Genomic DNA, 24651 nt, shown 5'->3' on the forward strand with positions numbered 1-24651 from the left:
TGTGTGTGTGTGTGTGTGTGTGTGTGTGTGTGTGTGTGTGTGTGTGTGTGTGTGTGTGTGTGTGTGTGTGTGTGTGTGTGTGTGTGTGTGTGTGTGTGTGTGTGTGTGTGTGTGTGTGTGTGTGTGTGTGTGTGTGTGTGTGTGTGTGTCGTCCAGGCGGGTGGATCGCAGGTGATCTTTACCAACCCTCTGGAGATCGTGAAGATCCGCCTGCAGGTGGCTGGAGAGATCACCACCGGCCCCCGCGTCAGCGCCATATCTGTCATCAAGGACTTGGGCTTCTTTGGCCTCTATAAGGTAGATCCTTCTGTACACCTAGGACTGAATTCAAAGACAGGGACAATCAGGACACAGCTGTACTTAACCCCTCAGCTACAATAGCAGCTGAATCAGGTATAGATTGCTAGTGAGGGCCTATGAGGGACTGTGGACTGTAGGGCCCCCCAGGGCCAGGTAGCAGGGAGCATGGCTGAGATTAAGATATAAACAACGTAAGCTAACTTTGTAACAATGGCCAGGGTAATAATGGACTGAATACCATTGACTCAGGTTGGTAGAGGGGCTCTGCATTTTGTTTTCAAGGGACTGTTGGACGGGGATTTCAGATCTGGCAGGTGCTATTATTGGCTTTTTTTTAGAACTACGGTGGGTCATTCTCATTATGGAGAGGTTGGTTTTTAGAAGGGAACCGATGACCAGTGTCGTTGATCCATGAAGCATTTTAGAGAGTTCTGATTTAGTCTTTTATCTCTCATTAAAGCTGTGGGTGTTAAAACTTCTTTGGGTTTGATTTAAATGACTTAAATGACAGCTCAAGGTTACTTCATCCAGAGCCTGCAGATTCTAACCCTTTCTCTTTTCTTAGCAAAGTTTCAGTTCTATGTCTTCCCAGGTTCGTCCCATGTTAGTCTTTTGTGTTTGTCAATCAGTGTGTGTGCGTGTGTGTGTGTGTGTGCGTGTGCGTGTGCGTGTGTGTGTGTGTGTGTGTGTGTGTGTGTGTGTGTGTGTGTGTGTGTGTGTGTGTGTGTGTGTGTGTGTGTGTGTGTGTGTGTGTGTGTGTGTGTGTGTGAGAGAGAGTGCTGAACCTGATGCCTCCACTTGTATGTGTTTGTCCGTGTGTGTGTGCGCGTGTGTGTGTCTGTGTGTGTGTGTGTCTGTGTGTGCGTGTGTCTACAGTATGTCTGCTCCGTCGTATGTATGAGAATGCTGAATCCGGTATGACGGTAGTGGTGCCTCCCCTGTCTCCCTCTGTGTCTCCTGTCCTCCTGCTGAGACAATGTGCATTGAGAGAGAAGCAGGAGGGCCGGGAGGGCCCAGACAGGCTCCAGCCTGTGAGTCCCAGACGGGTTGGCTCCTCAGGGCTGTGCCCAGGCACAGAGCACCCTTTGTCAGGCTAATTACCCTGCCCCTCAGCCTCTTTCTGCCTCTCCCTGCTACCTACCTCCGCTCTGCTGCTGGAGGAACTGACTGACTGACTGACTGGCTGATGCGCTAGTGCCACCACTGTTCACAGTGAGAACTCCAACTATGATCCTATCACATGTATGGTATTGCTGTGTCTGCAGTGCAGTATTTATCAAGACAAACCTATTCACTCATATAAACACATACTTGTATGTACTCCAGTACTCACAGTACTCACAGTCAATCATACTTTATGCACAATGCACAATCCCTCTTTCAAAGCCATAAACAGAAGGAGACACACGTATTATGTCAACCTACACCAGGGTAGGCAATCCGCCTCAGGGCGATTTTTAACAGAGCGGAGACACGATCACATTTCTTGTTTTATTCTCTCTTTTTTTCATTCCTAAATTACACACATTTTTTGCTGAATTTCTGTTGATCTTTTCTGACAAAAAAAATGAAAATCCTTTTGTTATTATAATTTCTTCACTAAAAAAACTTTGGTGGGCAGGCTTGCAGGCTAGTTTTGATCCTCCTGCCACCTGTTGTGAACCCTGGCCTACACCTCCATGTATTTAAACAGTACTAGGCCTGTACTGCCGTACTGTCTGTGTGTGATTGTGAACCAGGGCCTTGGCGATACTATTGGCAAATTTTCGGCACACAGTCTGGCAGGGCAGGGCAGGGCAGGGCAGGGCAGGGCAGGGCAGGGCAGGGCAGGGTAGGGTAGGCACAGGACAGGACAGGACAGGGCAGGCAGGGAAGGGCAGGCTGGACAGGGCAAACAGGGTAGGGGGTGGCAGGCAGGGTAGGGGATGGAAGGCAGGACAGGGCATGGCAGGCAGGGTAGGGGATGGCAGGCAGGCAGGACAGGGCAGGCAGGGTAGGGGATGGCAGGCAGGGTAAGGGATGGCAGGCAGGACAGGGCATGGCAGGCAGGGTAGGAGATGGCAGGCAGGGTAGGGGATGGCAGGCAGGACAGGGCATGGCAGGCAGGGTAGGGGATGGCAGGCAGGGTAGGGGATGGCAGGCAGGCAGGACATGGCAGGCTGGACAGGGCAGGCAGGGTAGGGGATGGCAGGCAGGGTAGGGGATGGCAGGCAGGACAGGGCAGGCAGGGTAGGGGATGGCAGGCAGGGTAGGGGATGGCAGGCAGGACAGGGCAGGCAGGGTAGGGGATGGCAGGCAGGGTAGGGGATGGCAGGCAGGGTAGGGGATGGCAGGCAGGACAGGGCAGGCAGGGTAGGGGATGGCAGGCAGGGTAGGGGATGGCAGGCAGGACAGGGCAGGCAGGACAGGGCAGGCACGGTAGGGGATGGCAGGCAGGACAGGGTAGGCAGGACAGGGCAGGCAGGACAGGGCAGGTAGGGTCGGGGATGGCAGGTAGGACAGGGCAGGGGATGGCAGGCAGGACAGGGCAGGCAGGACAGGACAGGGCAGGTAGGGTAGGGGATGGCAGGCAGGACAGGGCAGGCAGGACAGGGCAGGCAGGGTAGGGGATGGCAGGCAGGACAGGGCAGGCAAGACAGGACAGGGCAGGGCAGGGCAGGGCAGGGCAGGGCAGGCAGGCAGGACAGGACAGGACAGGGCAGGGGATGGCAGGCAGGACAGGGCAGGCAGGGTAGGGGATGGCAGGCAGGGTAGAGGATGGCAGGCAGGACAGGGCAGGAGATGGCAGGCAGGCAGGCAGGACAGGACAGGGCAGGGCAGGAGATGGCAGGCAGGCAGGACAGGACAGGGCAGGGCAGGGGATGGCAGGCAGGACAGGGTAGGGCAGGGGATGGCAGGCAGGACAGGGTAGGGGATGGCAGGCAGGACAGGGCAGGGGATGGCAGGCAGGCAGGACAGGACAGGTCAGGGCAGGGCAGGGGATGGCAGTCAGGACAGGACAGGGCAGGGGATGGCAGGCAGGGTAGAGGATGGCAGGCAGGACAGGGCAGGGGATGGCAGGCAGGCAGGACAGGACAGGACAGGGCAGGGGAGGGGAGAAAGAAGCAAAGCACTTGAGGAAAGATGAGATACCATACAGTAAGGTATCTGTGTACGCTGTGGATGAGTGGTAGGATTAACCCCAGCAGTTAAATGAAGCCTGTTTTTATAGGATAACTTTTCCTGGTCCCAAATGGCAGCCAATTCCCTGTATAGTGCCAATAGGGTGCCATTTGGGATCCAACCTTGGCTTTAAACTGCTCTGTTGAAGGGAGGGCCGTCGTTTTCTCTTCCCCTTCCCCAACCTCACCTGGATGGCAGCCAAGGAGGGGAATAAGATGAAACGTAATCTGGTTGAAGATATGGCTTTCTTTACGGTGATGGAGAGAGGCAATCTTCCTCCTCTTTCCCTGATCTCTCTCTCTCCCTATCCCCTCCCTCTCTCTATCTCTCTCTTCCTATCCCTCTCCCTCCCTCTCTCTCTATCTCTCTCTTTATCCCTCATTCTCCCTCTCTCTATCCATCTCCCTCCCTCTCTCTCTATCCCTCTCCCTCCCTCTCTCTCTATCCCTCTCTCTATCTCTCTCTCTTGCCTCATGTATATAAACTGGCAGCCAAATGGAGATGAGAAGTGAGGAGAGGTGATGAGTTGTAGTGTAGGGCCTAGAGTTTTCCCTGGACATGTCATATGGTCAGAGTACACCTCCCTCCCTCCCCCTCCCTCCCTCCCTCCCTCCCTCCCTCCCTCCCTCCCTCCCTCCCTCCCTCCCTCCCTCCCTCCCCCTCCCTCCCTCCCTCCCTCCCTCCCTGTCACTCCCCTCCATCCATCTCTCTCCCTGTCCCTCCCTCCCTCTGTCCCTCCCTCCATCTCTCTCCCTGTCCCTCCCTCCATCTCTCTCCCTCCATCTCTCTCCCTGTCCCTCCCTCCCTCTGTCCCTCCCTCCCTCCCTCTCTGTCCCTCCCTCTGTCCCTCCCTCCATCTCTCCCTGTCCCTCCCTCCCTCTGTCCCTCCCTCCATCTCTCTCCCTGTCCCTCCCTCCATCTCTCTCCCTGTCCCTCCCTCCCTGTCCCTCCCTCTGTCCCTCCCTCCATCTCTCTCCCTGTCCCTCCCTCCCTCTCCCTGTCCCTCCCTCCCCTGTCCCTCCCTCCCTCCATCTCTCTCCCTGTCCCTCTATCTCTCTCTCCCTCCCTTCTTGTTTCTCTGTCCTCCCCACCTCTCAACCCCCCCGCCCTCCCCTCTTTCCTCACCCATTGGTCTCTTCTTTCTCGCTACACCATCCACAGGGAGCCAAAGCCTGTTTCCTGCGAGACATCCCCTTTTCAGCCATCTACTTCCCCTGCTATGCTCACGTCAAGACCTACATGAGTGATGAGGATGGGAGGATCGGACCGGGCAAGCTGCTGTTTTCAGGGGCCATAGCAGGTAAGATACCATGCAACACTGTGGCTCAGAACCTCGTTCTTACACTCTAAGAACCTTAAAGTGTTCTTTGCTGTCCTCATAGAACGCTTTTTAGTTGCAGGTAGAAGTATTTTAGTTCCAGGTAGAAGTCTTTTAGTTCCAGGTAGAAACAGTTCTACCTTTTGGAACCCTTTTTTCGAAGAGTTATTTTTTCTCTCCCTGGTTTATTTTCTGTCTGTCTCTCTCAGTCTCTCTCAGTCTCTCCCCTTCTCTCTCCCTCTCTCTCTCTCTCTCTCTCTCTCTCAGTCTCTCTCAGTCTCTCTCCTTCTCTCTCCCTTTCTCTCTCTCTCTCTCTCTCTCTCTCTCTCTCTCTCTCTCTCTCTCTCTCTCTCTCTCTCTCTCTCTCTCTCCCTTTCTCCCTCTCTCTCTCTCTCTCTCTCTCTCTCTCTCTCTCTCTCTCTCTCTCTCTCTCTCTCTCTCTCTCTCTCTCTCTCTCTCTCAGTCTCTCTCAGTCTCTCCCTTTCTCTCTCTTTTCTCTCTCTCTCTCTCTCTCTCTCTCTCTCTCTCTCTCTCTCTCTCTCTCTCCTCTCTCTCTCTCTCTCTCTCTCTCTCTCTCTCTCTCTCTCTCTCTCTCTCTCTCATCTTGCTCTCTCTCAGCCTATATGATAAATAAACTGTATACATTATACACACATCCAACCATATTGGTCATTAATGATCAGAAGATGATGATTCAGATAAAAATACAATACTGTTAAAATGTTGTTTTGTTACTAGCGCAAGCTTAATAAGGAACCATTCTTGAGGAAGCAGAAAACCAAGCGTGGGCATTCCTGGTGGGCGGTGAGCCACCACATGGAACCCGGCCTCAGACCCAAGACCCCAGCTCCATCCCTCTAACCTCCTTCCCTCCTAGCCTCTATCCCCCTATCCTTGCCCCTCCCCATCCCTCCTTTCCTCCATTCCCCAGCCTCCACCCCTTTCTTTCCCCCATCCATCCCTCTATTCTCCATTCCTCTATCCCACCCTCCATTCTCCATTCCTCTATCCCACCCTCCATCCATCCTTCCATTCTCCATTCCCCATTCCTCTATCCCTCCCTCCCACCCTCCATCCATCCCTCCATTCTCCATTTCTCTATCCCACCCTCCATCCCTCCATTCTCCATTTCTCTATCCCACCCTCCATCCATCCCTCCATTCTCCATTTCTCTATCCCACCCTCCATCCATCCCTCCATTCTCCATTCCTCTATCCCTCCCTCCATCCATCCCTCCATTCTCCATTCCTCTATCCCACCCTCCATCTATCCCTCCATTCTCCATTCCTCTATCCCTCCCTCCATCCATCCCTCCATTCTCCATTCCTCTATCCCACCCTCCATCCATCCCTCTATTCTCCCTTCCTCTATCCCACCCTCCATCCATCCATTCTCCATTCCTCTATTCCACCCTCCATCCATCCTTCCATTCCCCATTCCTCTATCCCTCCCTCCCACCCCCCATCCATCCCTCCATTCTCCATTCCTCTATCCCACCCTCCATCCATCCCTCCATTCCCCATTCATTTACATTTACATTTAAGTCATTTAGCAGACGCTCTTATCCAGAGCGACTTACAAATTGGTGCATTCACCTTATGACATCCAGTGGGACAGTCACTTAACAATAGTGCATCTAAAACTTAGGGGGGGTGGGGTGAGAGGGATTACTTAACCTATCCTAGGTATTCCTTAAAGAGGTGGGGTTTCAGGTGTCTCCGGAAGGTGGTGATTGACTCCGCTGTCCTGGCGTCGTGAGGGAGTTTGTTCCACCATTGGGGGGCCAGGGCAGCGAACAGTTTTGACTGGGCTGAGCGGGAGCTGTACTTCCTCAGTGGTAGGGAGGCGAGCAGGCCAGAGGTGGATGAACGCAGTGCCCTTGTTTGGGTGTAGGGCCTGATCAGAGCCTGGAGGTACTGAGGTGCCGTTCCCCTCACAGCTCCGTAGGCATTCCTCTATCCCTCCCTCCATCCATCCCTCCATTCTCCATTCCTCTATCCCACCCTCCATCCATCCCTCCATTCCCCATTCCTCTATCCCTCCCTCCATCCATCCCTCCATTCTCCATTCCTCCCCCTCCCTCCCTCCTTCCATCCCTCTCTTCCCATTCCTCTATCCCTCCCAGCTTCCCGGCTCCAGGCCTAAGACCCCAGTAGCCACCGGCGACCGCAGGCTCCATCGTGGTCGTCCCTAATTAGAGTGCTCAGCGATTGGCTGGAGGTTGGGGTTTGGAGCTAAGCGCTGAGTGAACAGACAGAGCCCAGAGAGACCAACCGCCTGCCTGCCAACAGGGTTTCGATAGGATGGGAGACTATCCTGTGCTAACATATAGGAACTGGCAGCCTAAGCTCTGTCCCAACTGCCACCCTGTTCCCTATATAGTGCCCTACTTTTGACCATGGCCAGTAGTACTTTTGGCATTTTGGTCAAAAGTAGTGCACTATATAGGGAATAGGGTGCTTGTTGAGAGGCAGCCTGTGTGTTAGGCGTGTTAAGAGTAAAGGCGCTGAGGGAGGATGAGGAGCTGTGTAACCCTAACCCTAACCCATAACCCTAACCCTAACCCATCAACAGATGTCACAATACTGGCAACCCGGAGGAAAGACAGTTTTGATCCACAGTCTTCCAGGTCTCTGTCTCCTCTTCCTGCTTAAAACTATGATCTGGAGCGAGTCTGTAGGTAGAATATTTTTATTTGAGTGGGTTTATCTTAAAGAAAACAGCGTATAAGAAGGCGAGTGCAGAAGCCAAGCCAGGGTGGTTTGGAACGTCAAAAGAAAAGGGTTGATATTTATTTTGAATCGTGAGGGATATGTCGGTCAGTGCTGTAGTTCTGCTCTTCAGCGCTGAGTGAGCAGCGATCATGGCGCTACAGTACATGGAAAAGCCATATAAATCTAAAAAGACATTCCTACTCCCAATCTCCCCCTTCCTTTTATTTTGGCAATTCCTTCGACCGGGTCCGGGAGCTAGTTTAGAAACCTGAAATGCAGTTTATGATTTTTCATTTGCTCATAGTATTTATCAATCCTTTCTATATTTACCAACGGATTAAGCTTTTTTAGCAATTAACGCTTTTTTTGTCGGCTCAAGAAATGTGACTACACACTCAGTTTGGGCTGCGTTATATAGACCCCCTGATCCCAGAACATACTGCAGAGCTGGTTATCTCCCAGTTCCTCCTCCTCCTGCTCTCTCTCTGGCTGTAGAGGAATAGACTTTCTGAGGTAGCTTTGAGAGGGAGATTTAAGACTATGTTCCTGTGTTTTGAGGTGCTTCTCTGAGTCTCCTTAGCACTTTGAATGTGCTCTGAAACTAGTTGAGTTCTCCTCTCTTCTCTCTTTCCCTCCCCTCCTCCCCTTTCTTATACACTCATCTCCGCTCCTCCCCCCTTCACTACCCTCCTCCCCTTTCTTCTACACTCCTCTCCCCTTCACTACCCTCCTCTCCTCCCTCTTCCTCTCCACTCCTCTCCCCTCCTGTCCTCCCCTCTCCCCTCCTCTCCTCTCTTCCCCCTCCTCTCCTCTCTTCCCCCTCCTCTCCTCTCCCCTCCTGTCCTCCCCTCTCCCCTCCTCTCCCCCTCCACTCCTCTCCCCTCCTCTCCCCCTCCTCTCCTCTCCCCTCTCCTCTTCTCTCCTCTCCCCTCCTCTCCCCCACTCCTCTCCCCTCCCCTCCTCCCCCTTCACTACCCTCCTCTCCTTCCTCTCCCCTCCTCTGCTCCCCCCTCCTCCCTCCTCTCCTCACCTCTCGCCTCCTCTCCCCCACTCCTCTCCTCTCCCCTCCCCTCCTCCCCCTTCACTACCCTCCTCTCCTTCCTCTCCCCTCCTCTTCTCTCCCCTCCTCCCTCCTCTCCTCCCCCCTCCTCTCCTCACCTCTCCTCTCCCCCACTCCTCTCCCCTCCCCTCCTCCCCCTTCACCACCCTCCTCTCCTTCCTCTCCCCTCCTCTGCTCTCCCCTCCTCTTCTCTCCCCTCCTCCCTCCTCTCCTCCCCCCTCCTCTCCTCTCCCCTCCTCCCCACTTCACTACCCTCCTCTCCCTTCCCCTCCCCTCCTCTGCTCTCCCCTCATCTTCTCTCCCCTCCTCCCCCCTCCTCTCCTCCCCCTCCTCTCCTCACCTCTCCCCTCCTCCCCCCCCTCCTCTCCTCACCTCTCCTCTCCTCTCCTCCCCCCTCCTCTCCTCTCCTCTCCTCTCATCTCCCGCCCTCTCATGTGAAGGATATCAGTGCAGGTGGTCTTTCCAGTTCGGTCACATTTGCAGTGAGCGAGTTGATCAGTGGTTGAATTGAATGGCTCGTTTAGTTTGAAGACGTGTAGCCTGTGTGACTAGCTGGTGAAGAGGCCGGTGATGGTAATGACTGTGCGTGGCGGTCAAAAGCAGCCATTGATGATTGATGCCATTCATGGTTGAAGTGGCTGGAGAGGGCTGCCCGCATGGGGCCCCCAGTCACCAGTCACTGGCACGTGGGAAGCTTTTGTGTGTCCATCTCATTACCTCGTATTGTCTGCCCATTGCAGGAGAAAACCATGAACATTACATAGCAGAGGCAATGGAGTTTTCTAATGTATTTTTCTGATCGTACACAACTTTCTGTGGGAAGGATCAAGAGAGTAGTTTTACATGACTGGTCCTCATTCAGATGACCAAAGGCTCAAATAAAAGTAGGATATAATGATGTTTTGAAACAAGTACAAACGTAGACAAGAGGAGTGAGATAAAAATCTCATTGAGAGTTCCAGTTTGTTTATTGGTCATACACATGATGTACACTACCCTTCAAAGGTTTGGGGTCACTTAGAAATGTCCTTGTTTTTGAAAGAAAAGCACATTTTTTGTCCATTACAATAACATCAAATTGATCAAAAATATAGTGTAGACATTGTTAATGTTGTAAATGACTATTGTAGCTGGAAACGGCTGATTTTTAATGGAATATCTACATAGGCGTACAGAGACCCATTATCAGCAACCATCATTCCTGTGTTCCAATGGCACGTTGTGTTAGCTAATCCAAGTTTAGCATTTTTATCATAAAAGGCTAATTGATCATTTGAAAACCCTTTTGCTATTATGTTAGCGCAGCTGTAAAAAGTTGTGCTTATTAAAGAGGCAATAAAACTGTCCTTCTTCAGACTAGTTGAGTATCTGAAACATCAGCATTTGCGGGTTTGATTACAGGCTCAAAATGTCCAGAAACAAAGGACTTTCTTCTGGAACTCGTCAGTCTATTCTAGTTCTGAGAAATGAAGGCTACTCCATGTGAGAAATTGCCAAGAAACTGAAGCTCTTGTACGACACTGTGTACTACTCCCTTCGCAGAACAGCGCAAACTGGCCCTAACCAGAATAGAAAGAGGAGAGGGAGGCCTCAGTGAACAACTGAGCAAGAGGACAAGTACATTAGAGTGTCTAGTTTGAGAAACAGATACCTCACAAGTCCTCAACTGGCAACTTCATTAAATAGTACCCACAAAACACCAGTCTCCACGTCAACAGTAAGGAGGTGACTCCGGGATGCTGGCCTTCTAGGCAGAGTTCCTCTGTCCAGTGTCTGTGTTCTTGTGCCCATCTTAATCTTTTCTTTTTATTGGCCAGTCTGAGATATGGCTTTTTCTTTGCAACATTTTTCAGCTGTCCTAACATAATTGCAAAAGGGTTGTCTAATGATCAATTAGCCTTTTAAATTGATAAACTTGGATTAGCTAACACAACGTGCCGTTGGAACACAGGAGTGATGGTTCCTGTAATGGGCCCTTGTACACCTATGTAGATATTCCATAACAAAATCTGCCGTTTCCAGCCACAACAGTCATTTACAACATTAATAATGTCTACACTGTATTTCGGATCAATTTGATGTTTAATGGACAAAAAATGAGCTTTTCTTTCAAAAATAAGAACATTTCTAAGTGGCTCCAAACTTTTGAACAGTAGTGTACATGGAGTACACAGTGCAACGGGTTAAAGTATGACCTTTGTATAACGGGTTAAAGTATCACCTTTGTATAACGGGTTAAAGTACGACCTTTGTATAACGGGTTAAAGTACGACCTTTGTATAACGGGTTAAAGTATCACCTTTGTATAACGGGTTAAAGTACAACCTTTGTATAACGGGTTAAAGTACGACCTTTGTATAACGGGCTCCAGTATGACCTTTGTAAAACGGGTTAAAGTACGACCTTTGTATAACGGGCTCCAGTATGACCTTTGTATAACGGGTTAAAGTACAACCTTTGTATAACGGGTTAAAGTACGACCTTTGTATAACGGGCTCCAGTATGACCTTTGTAAAACGGGTTAAAGTACGACCTTTGTATAACGGGCTCCAGTATGACCTTTGTATAACGGGTTAAAGTACGACCTTTGTATAACGGGTTAAAGTACGACCTTTGTATAACGGGCTCCAGTATGACCTTTGTATAACGGGCTCCAGTATGACCTTTGTATAACGGGTTAAAGTACGACCTTTGTATAACGGGTTAAAGTACGACCTTTGTATAACGGGCTCCAGTACGACCTTTGTATAACGGGCTCCAGTATGACCTTTGTATAACGGGTTAAAGTACGACCTTTGTATAACCCAACAGTAGAAACATATACATTCAGATTGACTGATGCAGGATTTATGCAGGATAACAGAACAACTACATTCACAGACAGTACTAACACTGATGCAGGATAACAGAACCACTACATTCACAGACAGTACTAACACAGATGCAGGATAACAGAACCACTACATTCACAGACATTACGGAGACTGATGCAGGATAACAGAACCACTACATTCACAGACAGTACTAACACTGATGCAGGATAACAGAACCACTACATTCATAGACAGTACTAACACTGATGCAGGATAACAGAACCACTACATTCACAGACAACATGGAGACTGATGCAGGATAACAGAACCACTACATTCACAGACAACATGGAGACTGATGCAGGATAACAGAACCACTACATTCACAGACAGTACTAACACTGATGTAGGTACTAACACAGTACAAACACAGAACCACTACAGTGCTAACAAGTGCTGAGTGAGGTGTTCTCTCCTTAGGTATGCCCGCGGCCTCCCTGGTGACCCCAGCCGATGTTATCAAGACCAGGCTACAAGTGGCGGCCCGTGCTGGCCAGACCACGTATAGTGGCCTCGTTGACTGTTTCTGGAAGATTCTGAAGGAGGAGGGACCACGGGCCTTCTGGAAAGGAGCAGGAGGTATCACCCCATCTGTTTTAATATCTGATGATGATGATGTGATATAAATGGCACAGTAGTGTAATAGTGAAATAGTGTTATTGAGAGTTGTGGTTTTTCACTGTAGCCCGAGTGTTCCGGTCCTCACCTCAGTTTGGGGTCACCCTGGTGACCTATGAACTCCTGCAGAGGTGGTTCTACGTGGACTTCGGCGGACAGTAAGTCAGAACTCCTCCCTCTCCTCATCTGAATGACATGAGCCTGGCCCGTATTCATAAAATGTCTCAGCATAGGAGGGCTGATCTAGGATCCACTCCCCCATCCATATAATCTTATTTATTATTCAATTAATAAGATTCTATATCAGCACTCTTACTCTGAGACACCTCATGAATAAGGGTCGTGATGTCATGTCGGATATTAGAATTGAGTGCTCAGTCTTGCTGATGAAATTCAGGGATCACACAATAAGACTGAGAAATCCAAAAACCTAAATGCCAGAATGGTCCAGTCGGGAATAATAGCTTCTACTGACTATTGCTGTGTGATACAAAATCATGGTCATTTCTAGCAGCACTTTACTGGCAACCTTTCAACACAGGGAGAGATGTGTAGTTATACAAATAATAGATTTCCGTTTAAAACCATGCAGAGGGTTAAATGAAAAGCTTGGCTACCCATCGTGTGGGTGCACTTCTTTGTCTCCAAAGGAACAAGAAATGCCATGAGACCAACATAATTTCAGAGTAGATCAGGTGACTAGCTTCAACCATTTACTTGGTCTGCATCCCCAATGGCACCCTATTCCTATAGGGCTCTGGTCAAAAGCAGTGCACTATAAAGAGAATAGGTCACCAGTTTGTGACGCAACCCATTACTTGGTGGGATTGATGTGACATTTCCTAAACTACAGAGCTGTGATGTAGAGCAGTCCTAAACTACAGAGATACAGAGCTGTGATGTAGGACAGTCCTAAACTACAGAGATACAGAGCTCTGATGTAGAGCAGTCCTAAACTACAGAGATACAGAGTTGTGATGTAGGACAGTCTTAAACTAAAGAGCTCCAGAGCTGTGATGTAGGACAGTCCTAAACTACAGCGATACAGAGCTGTGATATCAGGCAGTCCTAATCTACAGAGATACAGAGCTGTGATGTAGGACAGTCCTAAACTACAGAGATACAGAGCTGTGATGTAGAGCAGTCCTAAACTACAGAGATACAGAGCTGTGATATCAGGCAGTCCTAAACTACAGAGATACAGAGCTGTGATGTAGAGCAGTCCTAAACTACAGAGATACAGAGCTGTGATGTAGGACAGTCCTACACTACAGAGATACAGAGCTGTGATGTAGAGCAGTCCTAAACTACAGAGATACAGAGCTGTGATGTAGGACAGTCCTAAACTACAGAGCTCCAGAGCTGTGATGTAGGACAGTCCTAAACTACAGAGATACAGAGATGTGATGTAGATCAGTCCTAAACTACAAAGATTACAGAGCTGTGATGTAGAGCAGTCCTAAACTACAGAGATAGAGAGCTGTGATGTAGAGCAGTCCTAAACTACAGGGATACAGAGCTGTGATGTAGGACAGTCCTAAACTACAGAGATACAGAGCTGTGATGTAGGACAGTCTTAAACTACAGAGATACAGAGCTGTGATGTAGGACAGTCTTAAACAACAGAGATACAGAGCTGTGATGTAGAGCAGTCCTAAACTACAGAGATACAGAGCTGTGATGTAGGACAGTCCTAAACTACAGAGATACAGAGCTGTGATGTAGGACAGTCTTAAACTACAGAGATACAGAGCTGTGATGTAGGACAGTCTTAAACAACAGAGATACAGAGCTGTGATGTAGAGCAGTCCTAAACTACAGAGATACAGAGCTGTGATGTAGGACAGTCCTAAACTACAGAGATACAGAGCTGTGATGTAGAGCAGTCCTAAACTACAGAGATACAGAGCTGTGATGTAGGACAGTCCTACACTACAGAGATACAGAGCTGTGATGTAGAGCAGTCCTAAACTACAGAGATACAGAGCTGTGATGTAGGACAGTCCTACACTACAGAGATACAGAGCTGTGATGTAGAGCAGTCCTAAACTACAGAGATACAGAGCTGTGATGTAGGACAGTCCTAAACTACAGAGCTCCAGAGCTGTGATGTAGAGCAGTCCTAAACTACAGAGATACAGAGCTGTGATGTCAGGCAGTCCTAAACTACAGAGATACAGAGCTGTGATGTCAGGCAGTCCTAAACTACAGAGATACAGAGCTGTGATGTCAGGCAGTCCTAAACTACAGAGATACAGAGCTGTGATGTCAGGCAGTCCTAAACTACAGAGCTCCAGAGCTGTGATGTAGGACAGTCCTAAACTACAGAGATACAGAGCTGTGATGTAGGACAGTCTTAAACTACAGAGATACAGAGCTGTGATGTAGGACAGTCTTAAACTACAGAGATACAGAGCTGTGATGTAGGACAGTCTTAAACTACAGAGATACAGAGCTGTGATGTAGAGCAGTCCTAAACTACAGAGATACAGAGCTGTGATGTAGGACAGTCCTAAACTACAGAGATACAGAGCTGTGATGTAGAGCAGTCCTAAACTACAGAGATACAGAGCTGTGATGTAGGACAGTCTTAAACTACAGAGATACAGAGCTGTGATGTAGAGCAGTCATAAACTACAGAGATACAGCGCTGTGATGTAGGAGAGCCTTAAACTACAGAGATACAGAGCTGTGATGTAGGACAGTCTTAAACTACAGAGATACAGAGCTGTGATGTAGGACAGTCCTAAACTACAGAGATACAGAGCTGTGATGTAGGACAGTCTTAAATTACAGAGATACAGAGCTGTGATGTAGGACAGTCTTAAACTACAGAGATACAGAGCTGTGAGGTAGAGCAGTCCTAAACTACAGAGATACAGAGCTGTGATGTAGGACAGTCCTAAACTACAGAGATACAGAGCTGTGATGTCAGGCAGTCCTAAACTACAGAGATACAGCGCTGTGATGTAGGACAGTCCTAAACTACAGAGATACAGAGCTGTGATGTAGGACAGTCCTAAACTACAGAGATACAGCGCTGTGATGTAGGACAGTCCTAAACTACAGAGATACAGAGCTGTGATGTAGGACAGTCCTAAACTACAGAGATACAGCGCTGTGATGTAGGACAGTCCTAAACTACAGAGATACAGAGCTGTGATGTAGAGCAGTCCTAAACTACAGAGCTGTGATGTAGAGCAGTCCTAAACTACAGAGCTCCAGAGCTGTGATGTAGAGCAGTCCTAAACTACAGAGATAGAGAGCTGTGATGTAGAGCAGTCCTAAACTACAGAGATACAGAGCTGTGATGTAGATCAGTCCTAAACTACAGAGATTACAGAGCTGTGATGTAGAGCAGTCCTAAACTACAGAGATACAGAGCTGTGATGTAGAGCAGTCCTAAACTACATAGATACAGAGCTGTGATGTAGGACAGTCCTAAACTACAGAGATACAGAGCTGTGATGTAGAGCAGTCCTAAACTACAGACATACAGAGCTGTGATGTAGGACAGTCTTAAACTATAGAGATACAGAGCTGTGATGTAGGACAGTCTTAAACTACAGAGATACAGAGCTGTGATGTAGGACAGTCCTAAACTACAGAGATACAGCGCTGTGATGTAGGACAGTCCTAAACTACAGAGATACAGAGCTGTGATGTAGGACAGTCCTAAACTACAGAGATACAGAGCTGTGATGTAGGACAGTCTTAAACTACAGAGATACAGAGCTGTGATATAGAGCAGTTCTAAACTACAGAGATACAGAGCTGTGATGTAGGACAGTCCTAAACTACAGAGATACAGAGCTGTGATGTAGGACAGTCCTAAACTACAGAGATACAGCGCTGTGATGTAGGACAGTCCTAAACTACAGAGATACAGAGCTGTGATGTAGGACAATCTTAAACTACAGACATACAGAGCTGTGATGTAGGACAGTCCTAAACTACAGAGATACAGAGCTGTGATGTAGGACAGTCCTAAACTACAGAGATACAGAGCTGTGAGGTAGGACATTCCTAAACTACAGAGATACAGAGCTGTGATGTAGGACAGTCCTAAACTACAGCGATACAGAGCTGTGATGTAGGACAGTCCTAAACTACAGAGATACAGAGCTGTGATGTAGGACAGTCCTAAACTACAGAGATACAGAGCTGTGATGTAGGACAGTCCTAAACTACAGAGATACAGCGCTGTGATGTAGGACAGTCCTAAACTAGAGATACAGAGCTGTGATGTAGGACAGTCCTAAACTACAGAGATACAGAGCTGTGATGTAGGACAGTCCTAAACTACAGAGATACAGAGCTGTGATGTAGGACAGTCTTAAACTACAGAGATACAGAGCTGTGATATAGAGCAGTTCTAAACTACAGAGATACAGAGCTGTGATGTAGGACAGTCCTAAACTACAGAGATACAGCGCTGTGATGTAGGACAGTCCTAAACTACAGAGATACAGAGCTGTGATGTAGGACAGTCCTAAACTACAGAGATACAGCGCTGTGATGTAGGACAGTCCTAAACTACAGAGATACAGAGCTGTGATGTAGGACAATCTTAAACTACAGACATACAGAGCTGTGATGTAGGACAGTCCTAAACTACAGAGATACAGAGCTGTGATGTAGGACAGTCCTAAACTACAGAGATACAGAGCTGTGAGGTAGGACATTCCTAAACTACAGAGATACAGAGCTGTGATGTAGGACAGTCCTAAACTACAGCGATACAGAGCTGTGATGTAGGACAGTCCTAAACTACAGAGATACAGAGCTGTGATGTAGGACAGTCCTAAACTACAGAGATACAGAGCTGTGATGTAGGACAGTCCTAAACTACAGAGATACAGCGCTGTGATGTAGGACAGTCCTAAACTACAGAGATACAGAGCTGTGATGTAGGACAATCTTAAACTACAGACATACAGAGCTGTGATGTAGGACAGTCCTAAACTACAGAGATACAGAGCTGTGATGTAGGACAGTCCTAAACTACAGAGATACAGAGCTGTGAGGTAGGACATTCCTAAACTACAGAGATACAGAGCTGTGATGTAGGACAGTCCTAAACTACAGCGATACAGAGCTGTGATGTAGGACAGTCCTAAACTACAGAGATACAGAGCTGTGATGTAGGACAGTCCTAAACTACAGAGATACAGAGCTGTGATGTAGGACAGTCCTAAACTACAGAGATACAGCGCTGTGATGTAGGACAGTCCTAAACTACAGAGATACAGAGCTGTGATGTAGGACAGTCCTAAACTACAGAGATACAGAGCTGTGATGTAGGACAGTCCTAAACTACAGAGCTCCAGAGCTGTGATGTAGAGCAGTCCTAAACTACAGAGATACAGAGCTGTGATGTAGATCAGTCCTAAACTACAGAGATTACAGAGCTGTGATGTAGAGCAGTCCTAAACTACAGAGATACAGAGCTGTGATGTAGAGCAGTCCTAAACTACATAGATACAGAGCTGTGATGTAGGACAGTCCTAAACTACAGAGATACAGAGCTGTGATGTAGAGCAGTCCTAAACTACAGACATACAGAGCTGTGATGTAGGACAGTCTTAAACTATAGAGATACAGAGCTGTGATGTAGGACAGTCTTAAACTACAGAGATACAGAGCTGTGATGTAGGACAGTCCTAAACTACAGAGATACAGCGCTGTGATGTAGGACAGTCCTAAACTACAGAGATACAGAGCTGTGATGTAGGACAGTCCTAAACTACAGAGATACAGCGCTGTGATGTAGGACAGTCCTAAACTACAGAGATACAGAGCTGTGATGTAGGACAATCTTAAACTACAGACATACAGAGCTGTGATGTAGGACAGTCCTAAACTACAGAGATACAGAGCTGTGATGTAGGACAGTCCTAAACTACAGAGATACAGAGCTGTGAGGTAGGACATTCCTAAACTACAGAGATACAGAGCTGTGATGTAGGACAGTCCTAAACTACAGCGATACAGAGCTGTGATGTAGGACAGTCCTAAACTACAGAGATACAGAGCTGTGATGTAGGACAGTCCTAAACTACAGAGATACAGAGCTGTGATGTAGGACAGTCCTAAACTACAGAGATACAGAGCTGTGATGTAGGACAGTCCTAAACTACAGAGATACAGAGCTGTGATGTAGGACAGTCCTAAACTACAGAGATACAGAGCTGTGATGTAGAGCAGTCCTAAACTACAGAGATACAGAGTTGTGATGTAGGACAGTCTTAAACTAAAGAGCTCCAGAGCTGTGATGTAGGACAGTCCTAAACTACAGCGATACAGAGCTGTGATATCAGGCAGTCCTAATCTACAGAGATACAGAGCTGTGATGTAGGACAGTCCTAAACTACAGAGATACAGAGCTGTGATGTAGAGCAGTCCTAAACTACAGAGATACAGAGCTGTGATATCAGGCAGTCCTAAACTACAGAGATACAGAGCTGTGATGTAGAGCAGTCCTAAACTACAGAGATACAGAGCTGTGATGTAGGACAGACAGTCCTACACTACAGAGATACAGAGCTGTGATGTAGAGCAGTCCTAAACTACAGAGATACAGAGCTGTGATGTAGGACAGTCCTAAACTACAGAGCTCCAGAGCTGTGATGTAGGACAGTCCTAAACTACAGAGATACAGAGATGTGATGTAGATCAGTCCTAAACTACAAAGATTACAGAGCTGTGATGTAGAGCAGTCCTAAACTACAGAGATAGAGAGCTGTGATGTAGAGCAGTCCTAAACTACAGGGATACAGAGCTGTGATGTAGGACAGTCCTAAACTACAGAGATACAGAGCTGTGATGTAGGACAGTCTTAAACTACAGAGATACAGAGCTGTGATGTAGGACAGTCTTAAACAACAGAGATACAGAGCTGTGATGTAGAGCAGTCCTAAACTACAGAGATACAGAGCTGTGATGTAGGACAGTCCTAAACTACAGAGATACAGAGCTGTGATGTAGAGCAGTCCTAAACTACAGAGATACAGAGCTGTGATGTAGGACAGTCCTACACTACAGAGATACAGAGCTGTGATGTAGAGCAGTCCTAAACTACAGAGCTCCAGAGCTGTGATGTAGAGCAGTCCTAAACTACAGAGATACAGAGCTGTGATGTAGATCAGTCCTAAACTACAGAGATTACAGAGCTGTGATGTAGAGCAGTCCTAAACTACAGAGATACAGAGCTGTGATGTAGAGCAGTCCTAAACTACATAGATACAGAGCTGTGATGTAGGACAGTCCTAAACTACAGAGATACAGAGCTGTGATGTAGAGCAGTCCTAAACTACAGACATACAGAGCTGTGATGTAGGACAGTCTTAAACTATAGAGATACAGAGCTGTGATGTAGGACAGTCTTAAACTACAGAGATACAGAGCTGTGATGTAGGACAGTCCTAAACTACAGAGATACAGAGCTGTGATGTAGGACAGTCCTAAACTACAGAGATACAGAGCTGTGATGTAGGACAGTCCTAAACTACAGAGATACAGCGCTGTGATGTAGGACAGTCCTAAACTACAGAGATACAGAGCTGTGATGTAGGACAATCTTAAACTACAGACATACAGAGCTGTGATGTAGGACAGTCCTAAACTACAGAGATACAGAGCTGTGATGTAGGACAGTCCTAAACTACAGAGATACAGAGCTGTGAGGTAGGACATTCCTAAACTACAGAGATACAGAGCTGTGATGTAGGACAGTCCTAAACTACAGAGATACAGAGCTGTGATGTAGGACAGTCCTAAACTACAGAGATACAGAGCTGTGATGTAGGACAGTCCTAAACTACAGAGATACAGAGCTGTGATGTAGGACAGTCCTAAACTACAGAGATACAGCGCTGTGATGTAGGACAGTCCTAAACTACAGAGATACAGAGCTGTGATGTAGGACAGTCCTAAACTACAGAGATACAGAGCTGTGATGTAGAGCAGTCCTAAACTACAGAGATACAGAGTTGTGATGTAGGACAGTCTTAAACTAAAGAGCTCCAGAGCTGTGATGTAGGACAGTCCTAAACTACAGCGATACAGAGCTGTGATATCAGGCAGTCCTAATCTACAGAGATACAGAGCTGTGATGTAGGACAGTCCTAAACTACAGAGATACAGAGCTGTGATGTAGAGCAGTCCTAAACTACAGAGATACAGAGCTGTGATATCAGGCAGTCCTAAACTACAGAGATACAGAGCTGTGATGTAGAGCAGTCCTAAACTACAGAGATACAGAGCTGTGATGTAGACAGTCCTAAACTACAGAGATACAGAGCTGTGATGTAGAGCAGTCCTAAACTACAGAGATACAGAGCTGTGATGTAGACAGTCCTAAACTACAGAGCTCCAGAGCTGTGATGTAGGACAGTCCTAAACTACAGAGATACAGAGATGTGATGTAGATCAGTCCTAAACTACAAAGATTACAGAGCTGTGATGTAGGACAGTCCTAAACTACAGAGATACAGAGCTGTGATGTAGAGCAGTCCTAAACTACAGGGATACAGAGCTGTGATGTAGGACAGTCCTAAACTACAGAGATACAGAGCTGTGATGTAGGACAGTCTTAAACTACAGAGATACAGAGCTGTGATGTAGGACAGTCTTAAACAACAGAGATACAGAGCTGTGATGTAGAGCAGTCCTAAACTACAGAGATACAGAGCTGTGATGTAGGACAGTCCTAAACTACAGAGATACAGAGCTGTGATGTAGAGCAGTCCTAAACTACAGAGATACAGAGCTGTGATGTAGGACAGTCCTACACTACAGAGATACAGAGCTGTGATGTAGAGCAGTCCTAAACTACAGAGATACAGAGCTGTGATGTAGGACAGTCCTACACTACAGAGATACAGAGCTGTGATGTAGAGCAGTCCTAAACTACAGAGATACAGAGCTGTGATGTAGGACAGTCCTAAACTACAGAGCTCCAGAGCTGTGATGTAGAGCAGTCCTAAACTACAGAGATACAGAGCTGTGATGTCAGGCAGTCCTAAACTACAGAGATACAGAGCTGTGATGTCAGGCAGTCCTAAACTACAGAGATACAGAGCTGTGATGTCAGGCAGTCCTAAACTACAGAGATACAGAGCTGTGATGTCAGGCAGTCCTAAACTACAGAGCTCCAGAGCTGTGATGTAGGACAGTCCTAAACTACAGAGATACAGAGCTGTGATGTAGGACAGTCTTAAACTACAGAGATACAGAGCTGTGATGTAGGACAGTCTTAAACTACAGAGATACAGAGCTGTGATGTAGAGCAGTCCTAAACTACAGAGATACAGAGCTGTGATGTAGGACAGTCCTAAACTACAGAGCTCCAGAGCTGTGATGTAGGACAGTCCTAAACTACAGAGATACAGAGATGTGATGTAGATCAGTCCTAAACTACAAAGATTACAGAGCTGTGATGTAGAGCAGTCCTAAACTACAGAGATAGAGAGCTGTGATGTAGAGCAGTCCTAAACTACAGCGATACAGAGCTGTGATATCAGGCAGTCCTAATCTACAGAGATACAGAGCTGTGATGTAGGACAGTCCTAAACTACAGAGATACAGAGCTGTGATGTAGAGCAGTCCTAAACTACAGAGATACAGAGCTGTGATATCAGGCAGTCCTAAACTACAGAGATACAGAGCTGTGATGTAGAGCAGTCCTAAACTACAGAGATACAGAGCTGTGATGTAGGACAGTCCTACACTACAGAGATACAGAGCTGTGATGTAGAGCAGTCCTAAACTACAGAGATACAGAGCTGTGATGTAGGACAGTCCTAAACTACAGAGCTCCAGAGCTGTGATGTAGGACAGTCCTAAACTACAGAGATACAGAGATGTGATGTAGATCAGTCCTAAACTACAAAGATTACAGAGCTGTGATGTAGAGCAGTCCTAAACTACAGAGATAGAGAGCTGTGATGTAGAGCAGTCCTAAAACAGGATACAGAGCAGACAGTCCTAAACTACAGAGATACAGAGCTGTGATGTAGGACAGTCTTAAACTACAGAGATACAGAGCTGTGATGTAGGACAGTCTTAAACAACAGAGATACAGAGCTGTGATGTAGAGCAGTCCTAAACTACAGAGATACAGAGCTGTGATGTAGGACAGTCCTAAACTACAGAGATACAGAGCTGTGATGTAGAGCAGTCCTAAACTACAGAGATACAGAGCTGTGATGTAGGACAGTCCTACACTACAGAGATACAGAGCTGTGATGTAGAGCAGTCCTAAACTACAGAGATACAGAGCTGTGATGTAGGACAGTCCTAAACTACAGAGATACAGAGCTGTGATGTAGAGCAGTCCTAAACTACAGAGATACAGAGCTGTGATGTAGGACAGTCCTAAACTACAGAGCTCCAGAGCTGTGATGTAGAGCAGTCCTAAACTACAGAGATACAGAGCTGTGATGTCAGGCAGTCCTAAACTACAGAGATACAGAGCTGTGATGTCAGGCAGTCCTAAACTACAGAGATACAGAGCTGTGATGTCAGGCAGTCCTAAACTACAGAGATACAGAGCTGTGATGTCAGGCAGTCCTAAACTACAGAGCTCCAGAGCTGTGATGTAGGACAGTCCTAAACTACAGAGATACAGAGCTGTGATGTAGGACAGTCTTAAACTACAGAGATACAGAGCTGTGATGTAGGACAGTCTTAAACTACAGAGATACAGAGCTGTGATGTAGAGCAGTCCTAAACTACAGAGATACAGAGCTGTGATGTAGGACAGTCCTAAACTACAGAGATACAGAGCTGTGATGTGATGTAGACAGTCCTAAACTACAGAGATACAGAGCTGTGATGTAGAGCAGTCCTAAACTACACAGAGCTGTGATGTAGAGCAGTCCTAAACTACAGGGATACAGAGCTGTGATGTAGGACAGTCCTAAACTACAGAGATACAGAGCTGTGATGTAGGACAGTCTTAAACTACAGAGATACAGAGCTGTGATGTAGGACAGTCTTAAACAACAGAGATACAGAGCTGTGATGTAGAGCAGTCTAAACTACAGAAACAGAGCTGTGATGTAGGACAGTCCTAAACTACAGAGATACAGAGCTGTGATGTAGGACAGTCCTAAACTACAGAGATACAGAGCTGTGATGTAGGACAGTCCTAAACTACAGAGATACAGAGCTGTGATGTAGGCAGTCCTAAACTACAGTACAGAGCTAAAGTCCTACTACAGAGATACAGAGCTGTGATGTAGGACAGTCCTAAACTACAGAGATACAGAGCTGTGATGTAGAGTCCTAAACAGTACAGAGCTGTGATGTAAACTACAGAGATACAGAGCTGTGATGTCAGGACAGTCCTAAACTACAGAGATACAGAGCTGTGATGTCAGGCAGTCCTAAACTACAGAGATACAGAGCTGTGATGTCAGGCAGTCCTAAACTACAGAGATACAGAGCTGTGATGTAGGACAGTCCTAAACTACAGAGATACAGAGCTGTGATGTAGGACAGTCCTAAACTACAGAGATACAGAGCTGTGATGTAGATACAGACAGTCTTAAACTACAGAGATACAGAGCTGTGATGTAGGACAGTCCTAAACTACAGAGATACAGAGCTGTGATGTAGGACAGTCTTAAACTACAGAGATACAGAGCTGTGATGTAGAGCAGTCCTAAACTACAGAGATACAGAGCTGTGATGTAGGACAGTCTACAGAGATACAGAGCTGTGATGTAGGACAGTCCTAAACTACAGAGATACAGAGCTGTGATGTAGCAGACAGTCCTAAACTACAGAGATACAGAGCTGTGATGTAGGACAGTCCTAAACTACAGAGATACAGAGCTGTGATGTAGGACAGTCCTAAACTACAGAGATACAGAGCTGTGATGTAGGACAGTCTTAAACTACAGAGATACAGAGCTGTGATGTAGGACAGTCCTAAACTACAGAGATACAGAGCTGTGATGTAGGACAGTCCTAAACTACAGAGATACAGAGCTGTGATGTAGGACAGTCCTAAACTACAGAGATACAGAGCTGTGATGTAGGAGTCCTAAACTACAGAGATCCTAAACTACAGAGATACAGAGCTGTGATGTAGGACAGTCCTAAACTACAGAGCTGTGATGTAGGACAGTCCTAAACTACAGAGATACAGAGCTGAGGACAGTCCTAAACTACAGAGATACAGAGCTGTGATGTAGAGCAGTCCTAAACTACAGAGCTGTGATGTAGAGCAGTCCTAAACTACAGAGCTCCAGAGCTGTGATGTAGAGCAGTCCTAAACTACAGAGATACAGAGCTGTGATGTAGAGCAGTCCTAAACTACAGAGATACAGAGCTGTGATGTAGATCAGTCCTAAACTACAGAGATTACAGAGCTGTGATGTAGAGCAGTCCTAAACTACAGAGATACAGAGCTGTGATGTAGAGCAGTCCTAAACTACAGAGATACAGAGCTGTGATGTAGGACAGTCCTAAACTACAGAGATACAGAGCTGTGATGTAGAGCAGTCCTAAACTACATAGATACAGAGCTGTGATGTAGGACAGTCCTAAACTACAGAGATACAGAGCTGTGATGTAGGACAGTCCTAAACTACAGAG

At 47.2% G+C, this 24651-nt stretch overlaps 1 protein-coding gene across 2 annotated transcripts in view; it reads left to right on the top strand.

The window, feature by feature from the left end:
- The window catches only part of LOC124043243 (calcium-binding mitochondrial carrier protein Aralar2-like), a 141928-nt gene that overhangs the window by 108658 nt on the left and 8619 nt on the right, over positions 1-24651 (top strand). Inside the window, exons 14-17 of one of the 2 annotated variants that reach the window (XM_046361605.1) lie at positions 157-297; positions 4624-4762; positions 11848-12006; positions 12113-12203. In XM_046361605.1, coding sequence (XP_046217561.1) covers positions 157-297; positions 4624-4762; positions 11848-12006; positions 12113-12203 — 530 coding nt within the window. The remainder of the gene's footprint in view (positions 1-156; positions 298-4623; positions 4763-11847; positions 12007-12112; positions 12204-24651) is intronic. The other variant, XM_046361606.1, reaches the window with a different exon arrangement.

This window comes from Oncorhynchus gorbuscha, linkage group LG09 (assembly GCF_021184085.1).
Source record: "Oncorhynchus gorbuscha isolate QuinsamMale2020 ecotype Even-year linkage group LG09, OgorEven_v1.0, whole genome shotgun sequence".
Taxonomy (NCBI): domain Eukaryota; kingdom Metazoa; phylum Chordata; class Actinopteri; order Salmoniformes; family Salmonidae; genus Oncorhynchus; species Oncorhynchus gorbuscha.